The sequence below is a fragment of the Rhododendron vialii genome, chromosome 4a (assembly GCF_030253575.1).
Source record: "Rhododendron vialii isolate Sample 1 chromosome 4a, ASM3025357v1".
In the NCBI taxonomy this organism is placed as follows: Eukaryota; Viridiplantae; Streptophyta; class Magnoliopsida; order Ericales; family Ericaceae; genus Rhododendron; species Rhododendron vialii.
This window is the reverse complement of record NC_080560.1, coordinates 35,908,569-35,920,901: the sequence shown is the minus strand read 5'-3', so window position 1 is coordinate 35,920,901 and position 12,333 is coordinate 35,908,569. Positions and strand designations below refer to the sequence as shown.

General features: G+C 38.9%; 1 protein-coding gene across 1 annotated transcript; it reads left to right on the top strand.

Moving 5' to 3' along the window:
* Positions 1-394: 394 nt before the first annotated feature.
* On the top strand, positions 395-2,697 carry LOC131323956 (cyclin-A3-3-like). Its single transcript, XM_058355789.1, has 4 exons — positions 395-420; positions 1,347-1,542; positions 2,155-2,366; positions 2,448-2,697. The coding sequence occupies exons 1-4, from the start codon at positions 395-397 to the stop codon at positions 2,665-2,667; spliced, it is 654 nt and encodes a 217-aa protein (XP_058211772.1). The 3' UTR covers positions 2,668-2,697.
* Positions 2,698-12,333: the final 9,636 nt, after the last annotated feature.

Here is a 12,333-nt window from a genome sequence, read left to right as displayed (position 1 = left end):
TTCCATATCCTCGCCACATCACCAATCCAACAGAAAATTGCAACCTGAATTTGCCGGAAACCTCGCCATTCTTTGTGACCCTTTTTATTTTTTATCAAAATTTCGTGACTGTTAAATGGCTCTTTTTTTTTTTTTTTTGGCCCAAACGGCTTTTTATTTTCCCAATGGGTATTTCGAAAATGATTTTGGCACTCTAATTTTTTATGACGGCACTTAAAAATTTGTCTTTTAGTATGTCTTGCTATGTATAATTTTTACACTAAAAAAAAAAGTTTTGGAGTGCCAAAATCATTTTCTTTTCTCAAATTGTACTATAAATACCAAATAGTGATTTTTTTTTGTCTTTCCCCAAATGGGTATTTCTCAAATTGAGAATGGGGGTTGTTGAGAATTAATGATAATTGAATTGGGGTTGAGAAGGTATGACAAAATGAGGTGGAAGGAAAGTTAGTTAAATTTGTAACTGTTTTGTTTTCTAAAATAAATCAACCACCAAAGAGGAAGTGCCAAAATTTTGCACAAAAACACTTTTTCATGCCAAATTACGGAATTGACAATAGCCATTTTTCATTTTTAGCATAATTAAAGAATTCGAGACAAAAGTTGAGACCAAGATAATTTGGTGGGGAAAAGTGCACAGTTAAAATTAAATTGAAGTCTGCCTTTAACAACACACACACACACACACACACACACACACACACACACACACATATATATATATATATATATATATATATATATATATATATATATATATATTATGTAGTATAAAAGTTCGTACACAAAACTGTCCCTAATTTATTCCTTTAATTCCCTATATCCGCTTACCTTAGGCTATGTTTGGAACTAGTGCAAAAGAAGAGAAAATTTCAAAATCTTCCCCACCCTTGTTTGGTACTTAAAGAAGCGAATGAAAAATTTCAAATTCTAATTCAAATTTTTTTCTCCCAATTCAAAGCCTTACTAATATTTGCAAAAATGCCATTTCATATTTCTAAAATAGTGTACTTTATAATTTATTTATACTAACTGTATTATTTCGTTGCGAATCCTATGCATCATCTTTTACCAGCCATGCATATCTGTTTGTCCCGACAAACAACAATTAATGTATCGGAATATACTTTACAAGTATTGAATCCCCCTTTGCGTCTCCTTCTACGAGGTAATAGAAGTGTGAAGTTGTTGACTCTCATCAAAGAAAATTGTTCGATCTGTTAAATAAATGGGTAGGAATTTCTTCACAGCCATACCGCATAGGAATTTCCTGCGCTTACTTCGGGTTTGAGCGGGGATTCCTTGGCTCCTTTACTACTGAGTCACGGATGGGATTCTCATACCAGCACTAGTATAGATTCGCTTCGGCAGGATATCCTTGACGAGGGTGTTTGCAATGAGTTAGATGACCTTCTTAGGTGTGACGAGGGTGTTGGCAATGAGTTAGATGCTCTCCTTCGGTGTGACGAGGGTGTTGCCATTCTCGATGACGTCAAGGTTGATTTAAAAGAACTCTCTGAAATATTAGTTTTCATCAAAGAGGTATTTAATTTACTTCGATTTAATTTCGTCAACAATTCTGCTTTAGAAAATGCTTGATTACTTGTATACCAGAATGTTGCAAGATGAAATATACACTCAGGTGTTCTCTTTTTTATTGGCAGCGTACAAACTTCAAAAATTGAAATAGTTTGTTTATTAGTATGGCTCCTAATGTGATTCTACTGTGCTTGAATCCTGAGAATCATCCTTATTGCGCTTTAACGGATTGGACATGGTACAGTGAGTCAATAGTGACTTGTTTCTGCATTGTTGTCGATGTGATTTTCATTTCCTTTATACAAATCCATTTGGTCACTTAATCTCTATGGAAACTTGGGCAAAGCTACATATGTAGAACCTTTATTTTGCCTTTTTTCTATAGTAGTCTTAGATTGCTGAGGCCATTGGAGCTAATGGTTGGTCGTTGGAAAATCAATGTTGGACTTCCTGCATCATTCAATTAATACTCCAGTGTTACGAACTTTCTTATCCTCTGATTTGGAGTAACTTGTCATACAAAGACATTTTGGGGCCTTTTTTAGCTCATGGTAAGAAAGGTGGTATTATTAATTGCACTTTCCATCTAAGTTCAAATCTTTACTAAAAATCCAGGCGGAGGTAGTTAACACCTTGCATGGGGTAAAGAATAACATAGAAAAGGACAAGCATAGTAGAATCGTCCAATGGATCATCAGGATTTGCAAGGGTTTTCTTCCAGCCACGTTCTTCTCTTGTATCTCTCTATTTGATCGTACCTTGGTGAAAGGCTCTATTACGAGCAGCAAGCTTAGGCTTGTTGCTGTGACATCTTTGTTGATTTTTGGGTAAGTCGTAGTAAAAGTTTAAGTTATTTTACTTTCTTATTTACCTCATCTAATAGTGTGTAACTCCCTTTGTCGATTCAGAAAATTTGAGGAGCCCAAGAAGCTTTATGTTGGGCATCTGCTGCAATTGACAAATGCCGAATATACAAGGAAAGATGTGCTCAAAATGGAGGAACAAATCCTCAAGGAGGTCAGTTGGAGGCTGTACTCTCCTACGGTCCATACTTTCTTGAGGTACAATTATATATTTTCTGACAAACTGACTCTTGAATTTGGAAGACAACTTTCATCTCAGGGTTGACCCTTGCTAGAGAAGTAATTAGTGTTGTAACATCCCAAACCTCTTTTATACAGCTAAACAAACTTAAGGATTGACTTGTTTAATTCATCACGAGCAGCCATCTCTTCAATGTCATCAAGAACTCCAAGACTCTCGTCATAGTGAAGCAAATCGTCTAATTCATCTGGAGCAACCATTTATAAAAGTTCCTCAATGTAGTTGGTTAGAAGTTGTATGTTCCTATGTGCATACTTCTTGATTGTTTTCCCCCCCTCCTTTGTAGCATTTATAACAACCCTCATCTAAAGAATCCTACCGGATGGTTGATGGCCCCAACTTGAGGTCAAACTTCGCTGGCCAATGAGCCAACTTATTGTAAGATCTAGAACGATACATAGAACAATACACAAAAAGAGAGAAATCTTGAACAAATAGCCAATGTATATCTGATGATCAAATCTAAAGAGCTTGAACCGATAGTTTTATGTACAAGTTACTAACACGTCCACAATTTTCCATCCATTGCCTTAAAAATTTATGTTCTCCACTCGCAAAAAATAGAAGGGGTAAAGCTTACGTGATTTTTGTTGTTTAGGAAAAATGACAATACTTATCCTATATTTATACTACTTCACATGGGTACATTCTAGATTTAAAGATATTTTTTTACATAAGAGATAAGTGTTTAGATTTTGCTATGGTAAAATGTAGAAATTGTAAGTAGGCTTGTTCTAGAAGCTAGATATTTGTGAGGCTCTAGAATCTACTCCATCTTAGGATTTTCTTCTTTGGGCTTCTGATATTGAATGGGTCGCATCCACGTTTCTTGGTCGTTTGACCGTTAGTGTCCCAAAAGAAACTAGTAGTTGCGCGGCCCAACATTGGCGGATTGGTCCAGAACATCTAGGGTTGATTGGAAACGGGTCAACAATCAATACTCACCACTTTGCCGTGACCGAGGATCTTTTTTGGGCAATCGACATCATTCCGGCTTTCAAAAAGGGAATTTTTCCGTTTTAAGAAATGATGATTGATTTATTTATAACTTTTAGTAGGAAACTCTATTTTTGTTACCGTTTGTTTTGGCAATTTTCTCTAGCGTAGAATTTGATTCTATATTTCCAGTTTTGGTAGTTTTTTCATATTTCGTTTTATTTAGGCTTAATTAGCAATTATAATTTCTTGTTATTTGTTTCGTAGTTGGTCTAGAATTTCTTTGGCACTAGCTATGAGTACCATTGTAATTAGCCTTAGGGCAAGAATTGGTTGTTGATCAATGAAAAGTCGAGAATGTTTTCAATATCGATCGTTTGTTCGTAGAAAGCGTATCTATAGTTCACACTTTCTGCAACAGTTCCAAACACTTGTATTTCAAAACCAGAGTTTTGTAAGTAAATTTAAGTCTAACTTTAAATTCCTGCATAGTTTTTAGGTATCCTTGAGACTTATAGCTTACCTGACCTCGGATCAATGGGGTATCAGCAAAAACCGTTACTCTACCGAGTCATAATCGAACCTAACCCCGAGAAAATTTAATTTCAACTTTTCAAATGGTTTTTCTGTCAAGACAAAACTATGTCCGAACAACATCCAAGCTAATTCTTCTTGTCTCGAGGATACGTAGGCAGCCTTCTTGCAGGCTTGGTTGCCTCTTTTACGAAAACCCCCTAAAACTTCTCTACCTGATACATTTTCTAAAGCTACACCCTTAAGAAAAGGCCTCGAGGGCACCAATATTGCCGGAAAATTGTTTTGAACTACGTTTGACTTGATTCTCCCATAGACATACATTGACAGCCTTGTCCAAGCTCGACCATTCAATTCACGCTTTTTAAAAACACGTTACCATGCAAAACTTTCATAAAACCTTCCCTTGGAACTACAAACTACTTGACTTTTCGTTCAATTGCGGATTACGTAGGCAGGTCTCTCACAGGAAATTTAGGCTGTTACAGTGGGAAGCTCCAGTTGCTTTAAATAAAATGAACTGACCATTTGTCTTGGCCAAATTTGGTAGTTTCTCATCGAAGTGTTGATAAAGAAATCGGGTACCAAAAGGGTAATGTGGGATGTCTAACACCTTTTGCACTCGTAACAATAAATTTCCGAATACATTTTTTTTAAAGTTTCGTAGACCATAACATCTGGAGTCATTTTCAAACCGAATCTCACTACATTTACATTTTTTTAAACCAAGTCACTAGGCTCATAAAACTCATTTAGTTTGGAAATACTCGATTGATACCTTCTACACATAAACTCCATGCCTGGTGGAAACTCCTAAAACTTTTTCTAAAAGTCACACTAGTCAAAACTACAATAACATCTTTCGTCGCATAAAAAAGCAATGTCAACATTTGCTCCATTCCACCAGCACGGGATGTAAGCCAAACTAGGCACTAGGGTAAAGCAAAACGAGAAATTCCAAAGAATAAAACAACACAGAAAGTAACAAAGAAACGAAGACGTCAAATTTTACCATTGTACCTTCCTTCTTCTCCGTTTCCCATGCTCTTGATATCAATTCTTTGTCCCCTAAAATGTACTCGGCGAAGGGACTCGGAAAAGGTCATTGCTTGAAAAATTTCGGGCAGGCATGTGAAGTAGTAAAACGTCAACCTTATCGCCCAAAACCTGAAAATTAAGAAACATTTGGTTCCTCCACCTTCTCATGGTAATATCATCGGCTGCCAATGGATCTATAAAATTAAGAAACATTCTGATGGGACTGTGGCAAGGTATAAAGCTCGTCTTGTAGCTAATGGTAATCAACAAGAGGAAGGCATGGATTTTACGGAAACCTTTAGTCCTGTTATTAAACAACCCACTCTCAGGGTCATTTTCAGTCTTGCCGTTCATCATAATTGGCCACTAAGGCAATTGGATGTTTCTAATGCATTTCTACATGGGGTGATCTCTGAAGATGTCTATATGAAACAACCATTGGGCTATAAAGATCCAACACATCCCAATTATGTTTGTAAGCTGTCCAAGGCTCTTTATGGTCTCAGGCAAGCTCCACGGGCTTGGTATGCAATGTTTTCCAGATATCTTGCTGAATTGGGCTTTGTCTCTAGCAAGGCTGACACCTCTCTGTTTATTTTCTCTCAAGACAGCAATCTTACCTTTGTTTTGATCTATGTGGATGATATTGTTATCACAGGAAGCGATACTACATTTGTTACTAAACTGGTTACTCTTCTCAACCAGCGGTTTGTTATGAAAGACTTGGGGGCCCTTCATTATTTTCTAGGGATTGAGGTAACCACTTCTCCTTTTGGTTTATTTCTTTCTCAAGCTAAGTACGCTTCTGAACTTTTGCTTAAAGCTGGTATGGTGGACTGCAAACCCAGTGATTCTCCTGCCTCTGTCAAATCTGGTTCTCTTTCTTCAAATCCTCCTTTTGCTGATGTTCATCTTTATAGAACTATTGTGGGGTCTTTGCAATACCTAACCTTGACCAGACCTGAGATCTCATACTCTGTTAATGTTGCTTGTCAGCATATGCATTGTCCCTCTCTCAGTGATTTTATTGCAGTTAAGAGGATTTTAAGATATGTCAAGGGTTCTATACTTCAAGGTCTACATTTTACTGCTAGTCCTTTATCTCTCACTGCATATGCTGATGCCGATTGGGCTGGAGATCCCAGTGATAGGAGATCTACTACTGGGTTTGGAGTGTTTCTTGGGTCTAATCTTGTATCCTGGTGTGCTAAGAAACAACATACTGTGGCTAGGTCTTCTACTGAAGCTGAGTACAGGGCCAAGGCTCATACTGCTAGTGACTTAGTTTGGTTGCAGCAATTATTTTCTGAGTTGCATGTTTCTTTGGCTTCACCACCTGTTTTGTGGTGTGACAACAAGTCTGCCATTGCTCTTGCTTCAAATCCTGTTTTCCATGCAAGAACTAAACACATTGAACTATCACTTCATTCGGGAGCTCGTGCTTCGTAAAAGTATTATTCTTGCTCATATTTGCTCTGAGGAACAGATAGCTGATATCTTTACCAAAGCTTTGTCTGTATACAGATTTCAAGCTCTCAAGTCCAAACTCAAGGTAGGTGAACCACCCTTGAGTTAGCAGGGGGCTGTAAAGGAGTTGAACTCAAGCATGGCTTATTCTTCTTCTAAGTCAGCTACAGAATAAAAAGCTTTTGCCACGTCAGCATTAAGTGGTGTATGGTTAGTTTGTTAATTAGTTGAGGTTAGTAAGGCTAATACTGGTAGCTTGTAATCAGGAGCATATAAAAGGGGTTTTTCCCCTGCTTTGTAATCATCGAACAAAAACATATGGAAATGAAAGTCTCTGTTCTCTCTCTTCACCATACCTTTCTCTCTCTAGTTCTTGAAGTTCGTTTCATAGATTTACAGAGTTTTTGATATTTCTTTAGTCTCAGATCCGCCCGCAGAATTTCCGGTCTTATCCAATTGGTGCACCTATGGTCTCGGCTACGATTCTTCTACCGATGACTACAAGTTAGTTTGGATCGACCTTCTTGACGACATTGGACTTGAGCCAATTCAAGTTGGACTCTTTTCCCTGAGAACCAACTTTTGGAGGCAGATTCAAGACTTCCCCAATACTAAGCTTTGTTCCCTCAAACCCTGGGTATTCATCAATGGAGCTCTGTATTGGATCGGCGTTTCTAAGGATTCGCCTGACCACCATTATATGATTGTTTCTTTCTGTTTAGAAAAGGAGAAATATACGCTGCTGGACGTATCGCTGATTTTCGGTTGGACAACTTTCATATCGAAATTCAGGTTTTGGGCGATAAGTTAGCAGTATATTATCCTTCAAATGTGGATGGTTCTTATCATTTACTGTTGTTCAATCCATGCAACGATAGCGAGTCCTGGACAAAACACGCAGTCACGCTTAATGGTAAGCGGTTCACTCCGTTGTGCCTATGGGAGAATGTTGAAGAAGTCAGTTAGGGGTTTCCCGGTTGACCGTTGCTCCGATGATAATGGAATAACGCCCCAAGCGTAGGGACTAAAACGTCTGTTGAAGCATAATAAACCGGAAATCCGGGATCGTACCCACGGGAATAATTATATGGCTTGATCGGATTTGTAGATGCAAGTAGGGGCTTTCGGCTTTTAGACAGCCAACTTTGTTTTACTTTAAATGGTGGAAATAAAAGGCTAAATTAAAAACGAATTAACTAGAGAAAAGATAGGCTAGGTCTAGGAATTATTAACACTCAAGACTCGAGCTAAATCACACTCTTCACCCAACTACACAATTAAAGATACTTGATTAAAGTTCTCAAATTTGGAAGATGAAATGATTTGAGAACCAAGCTAGCTCTAAAATTCATTTGGCAAATGTCTCGAGCGACAGAGCTCTAAGCATCTTGTGTGGTGGGTAGGCGATGCTCCCACCTACACATGATCAAAGAGGTTAACACCTCGGTAATTTGACAAACAAACCCGAACCCCACATCAATTTTCAAATCAAAGTTTAAAGCTTTATTGGGTGCAAAATGCAATTTTCGCCCGAGCCATTAGGTGCTAATCACCCCATGACCTAACCCTTGAAACTACTCACTCATATCTAGAGAGATAAAAGCAAGCAAAAAAACTACTTAGCATAATGAACAGCAACACTAGAAGAAAATTAGAGATTAAGATAGATCGGGAGAAGATAAACAATTTTAATTAAGGTAACAATAACAAAAAGTAACAACTAAGGACAGAAAATTAAAAGATAAGTGCTGGAAAAATGAAGAACAACAAGAACACTCAAGAACAATTTGAATCTAGATCTAGATCTAAAATTAGGTAAGCAAATCTAATTCTACTTTTTGTACAAAACAATGAAATAAGCTTTTATACTTCTAAGCTCCGCGCCTGGAATATTCCCTAGATGCTCTGAAAATCCCATGCTAAGCCCCTCGACATCGATGACAACGGCCTTAGAGTGCTTCACTAAGGGGCTCGGCATCGATGTAAAGTATTTCCTTCCATCGATGCCGAAGCTATTAACGGCCTAGAAGATTAAGCTGCTCGGCAGCGATGTAACATGGTTTCCTCCATCGATGCCGAGGTGGATAAGAGTTTTGATCACTAAGGGGCTCGGCATCGATGGGACTTATCGCTTGACATCGATGCCGAGGTCGTTAACTCGACGCTTGGCTGCCTGCCTCTGCCTTGGCTGTCTGCCTCTTGCTCGGGCAAGTCTTGTTTTGCTCGGGCAAATCTTCTTTCTGCTCGGGCGAATCAGCTTCTGCCTTGGCCATTTCTGGTTCTGCTCGGGCGAATCAACTTCTGCTCGGGCTGTTTCCACCTTGACACGCCTTAGGCCTCAAAGATTCCTTTATTTGGCGATTTATCTACAAAACATAACCAAAGCACTCTACAAGCGAAAATCATTAATAATAACTAATTAATACTTTAAATTAAACTAAAACTAAGCACTAGCGCACCCTACATTACATTCTCGGGTGCTTATCACACCCCCCAACTTAAGGTTTGCTAGTCCCTAGCGAACGAAATGCATAAACTTAAAATAATAGCACTATGCAATCCTTCCGAATTCACAACTTAGAACATGCTCAATTCTGTAACCTAGCAAGAGTTCAACAATCCAGCTTTTTATTTCATTTCTACAACTCACATTTTCAGCATTCAATTAAACAGACTAAGTATCAAGTAAATCTAAGAGCAAGTCAAAATGGTCTGTGTCCTCGAACAATGGGAGGATACGGGACACAGAACCTGCGAATTCAGACTAAACCATATCCACCGAAAATGTGCTCAACAATAGGCATAAGCGAACAAGAAATACTATGCCTCAAACAACTAAAGCACTTTATTCAACTGAATTGAAAACTAGTAGATGAAATTTGGACAACGAAAGGAAAGCATGCCATTAACTAGTTATGCAACTATCAGACAGTCAATCAAAATGGAATTCAGGCGCACGAAAGATCAACTAAGGTCTTTTAAGCTTGTAATGACCTTGGTTACAAAGAACAGGTTAGCAAAAATAGGCGACGGTCTATTTCTAGCTTGGTTAACTACCCGAGTGACCGCCGCCAACACATGAAATGAACCAAGTCAAGGCCAAACCGGCCAAACCAATAAACCAACTACTAACTAACAATGTGCAAAGCAATACTACAAAATGAAAATGCAACAAAACAAAATAAAAGGATAGGATAGTTGGCATGTCAACCAACCAAGACCCCGACCAAGTAAGGGGAATTCCTAGAGCCACCGACTCTCTATCAGATCATCACCATGCCACCACCTCAGCTAGTCATCCTCTCAATCCCCCAACTCCTCACTCTCATACCCAGCAAAATCATCACTCACTTCTCCCTCCTCAACCGGCTCGGGGACATACTTCACCCCATGCTGCTGCTCTAGAATTGATGTCTGCCAGGCTATCTCTCTCCTCTGTGCTTCCTGTTCCCTCATTATCTTTCTTCTTTCAGCCTTCTCCTTTCTTTGAGAGTTGATAATTGAAACCCCCTGACAAAATAGTTTCTTGAGCCAAGACCCTTGTTTCTCCTTTCTTGAGGGCATTGTAGTCAAATAATCCCCCTTTCTCGCCTGTTTACTCTTAGCAGTGTGAATCTGGGATGAGCTCTTCACCTCAAATGTGTCATCTATAGGCCCCAGAGAAAGTTCTTCCAATTGCTCATAAGCTGCCCCCCTAACTCCTTTGCTCTTACACAAGCTAGTAATCATACATGGAAATGACATATTGGCAGTAATCAAAGTATTGGCCCTAAAATCACGCAGCTGAGTAAATATGAACATGGCCCAGTCAACTATCAAATCATTAGCTGTAAAAGCAAATAAAATTTCTCCACTTTTCCTGGTTGGCCTACTCTCTGAACCTCGGGGATAAAGATTGTAATGTATCACTTTGTTCAAGAATCTAGAGCTGCCTTTGAAATTTCCGGGCACATGGGGCAATGAAGCCAAAGCGGGATCATAATACAACGATCTCATTTACTACTTGCAAATCAATCAATTCATCCTTTCTAGGGTAATTCACAGATTCAGGAGGAGGCCTTTGAATTTTCAAATATGCAGCAATATCATCAGGAGTAATCACAATATCTATTCCCCCTACTTTCGAAAAAATTCTAACAGCCGGGTCACTTTCCCAATCACCCTATGGAATAATCATAAACTTGTAAAATTCAATAATGGCATTCTTATTATAACCCAATAATGGCTCAGTCCAGAAATTCAAACCTTTCCTTAGGATGTATCGGAGCCCCGTGTGATCATCGGACAATGCCGTAGCATCCACTTGCCTCTCATTTTTGAACTTTCTGCCCACAAAACTATCCTCCCACACTCTCCTTTTATCCGCTGCAACTTGGCCCGGAGTCCGTCTTCTCCGCTTACTCTTAGATCCCGAAGCCTCCGCGGGCTGAATTTCCTCCTCACTCTCAGCCATAAAATCGTCCTCCTCTTCAATTTCTGCTTGAGAAGGCGGAGCACGATGCGCGGTTTGTTTGATTCTCGGCATTGTAGGCTAAAAGGGATTTTGGGTATTTATTTGAGTATTTTCGAATTTTTGGTGGGATTTTTCTAGGGTTTCGATTTTGGGTTGGAAAAGATGATTTGGAGGGTAAAATATAGGTGGGGGTTGGATGTATAGGTGAAGAAATAGAAAAATTAGGGATTTATGTGGGAAAAATAAGAAAATTTCGGATTAAAGAGGTAGGAAATGGGTTTACCTTGATTTTTGGTTTAGAACTTGAAATTGATGGAGAAAACCTTGAGTATTCTTGAGGGGGATGAAGAAATTGGAGATTTTCTGGAAAATGGGAGATTTGGTGGGTTGATTTGAAGGTTAGGTTAGGGTTTTTAGGAGTTTAATGGGAGAAAGGGAGAAAAGAGTCGGCTGTGGGAAGATGGAGTTGATTTTGGGATTGAACTGCCTCTGGACCAATTGTCTGATCTGCCTGCTGATAGTGAGCTCGGCATCGATGTAACTTGTTGACTCCCATCGATGCCGATTGTCTTAGTGGATTACTGATGAAAGCCGTTCACTATCGATGGAATATCTCAGCTCCCATCGATGCCGACTTGCTTACTGACCTAGTGAGATATGCTACTCGGCAGCGATGTAACATGCTTTAATCCATCGATGCCGTGCGCCTTAACTCAAAAATTTCTGCCTTTCTTCAATTTAGTCCCCAGAACTTCCAACAAATGATTCAACAGCCTCAAAAAGACCTTTGCATATAGAGAACCACACCAACACTCCCTCCAAACAACCGGTCGCCTAGGCTAAGCAAAGAATGGGAGAATAAAAGGATGCAAAATAGGACAAGGTGACTCATATGTGGTATAATCATGCAAAGAATGCCTTGTATCCTTTCCTAAGTGCGCTTTGGATTCCAAAATGATTGAAAATCGACATTTGAACACAATTAGGCATGGACATGCGATTATTCACCTAACTACAAGCATTTTATTGAAAGATGGGGATATGGGCCAAAACTTGCTCAAAAACTTGCTCAACACTTAAACCATTCAATTGTCAACTAAGCATGCAAATTAAGAAGCACAAAATTCTTAGGATTGCTACGAATTCTTGCTAACTAACAATTATTGAGCATGCAACAAGTCTTGAACAAAACTAAAAACTATGACAAAAGGAAGAAATTGCAAGTAAAAAGCTTTTATTTATTTTTGAAAATTTCTCAAATT

Bases quoted from the DNA above. Each gene is read 5' to 3' on its own strand.
- LOC131323956 (XM_058355789.1), top strand. From the start codon at position 395: ATGATAATTGAATTGGGGTTGAGAAG. The intron at 421-1,346 runs GTATGACAAAAT...TTCTCATACCAG, and splicing joins ATTGAATTGGGGTTGAGAAG to CACTAGTATAGATTCGCTTC. The intron at 2,367-2,447 runs GTAAGTCGTAGT...TTGTCGATTCAG, and splicing joins ACATCTTTGTTGATTTTTGG to AAAATTTGAGGAGCCCAAGA.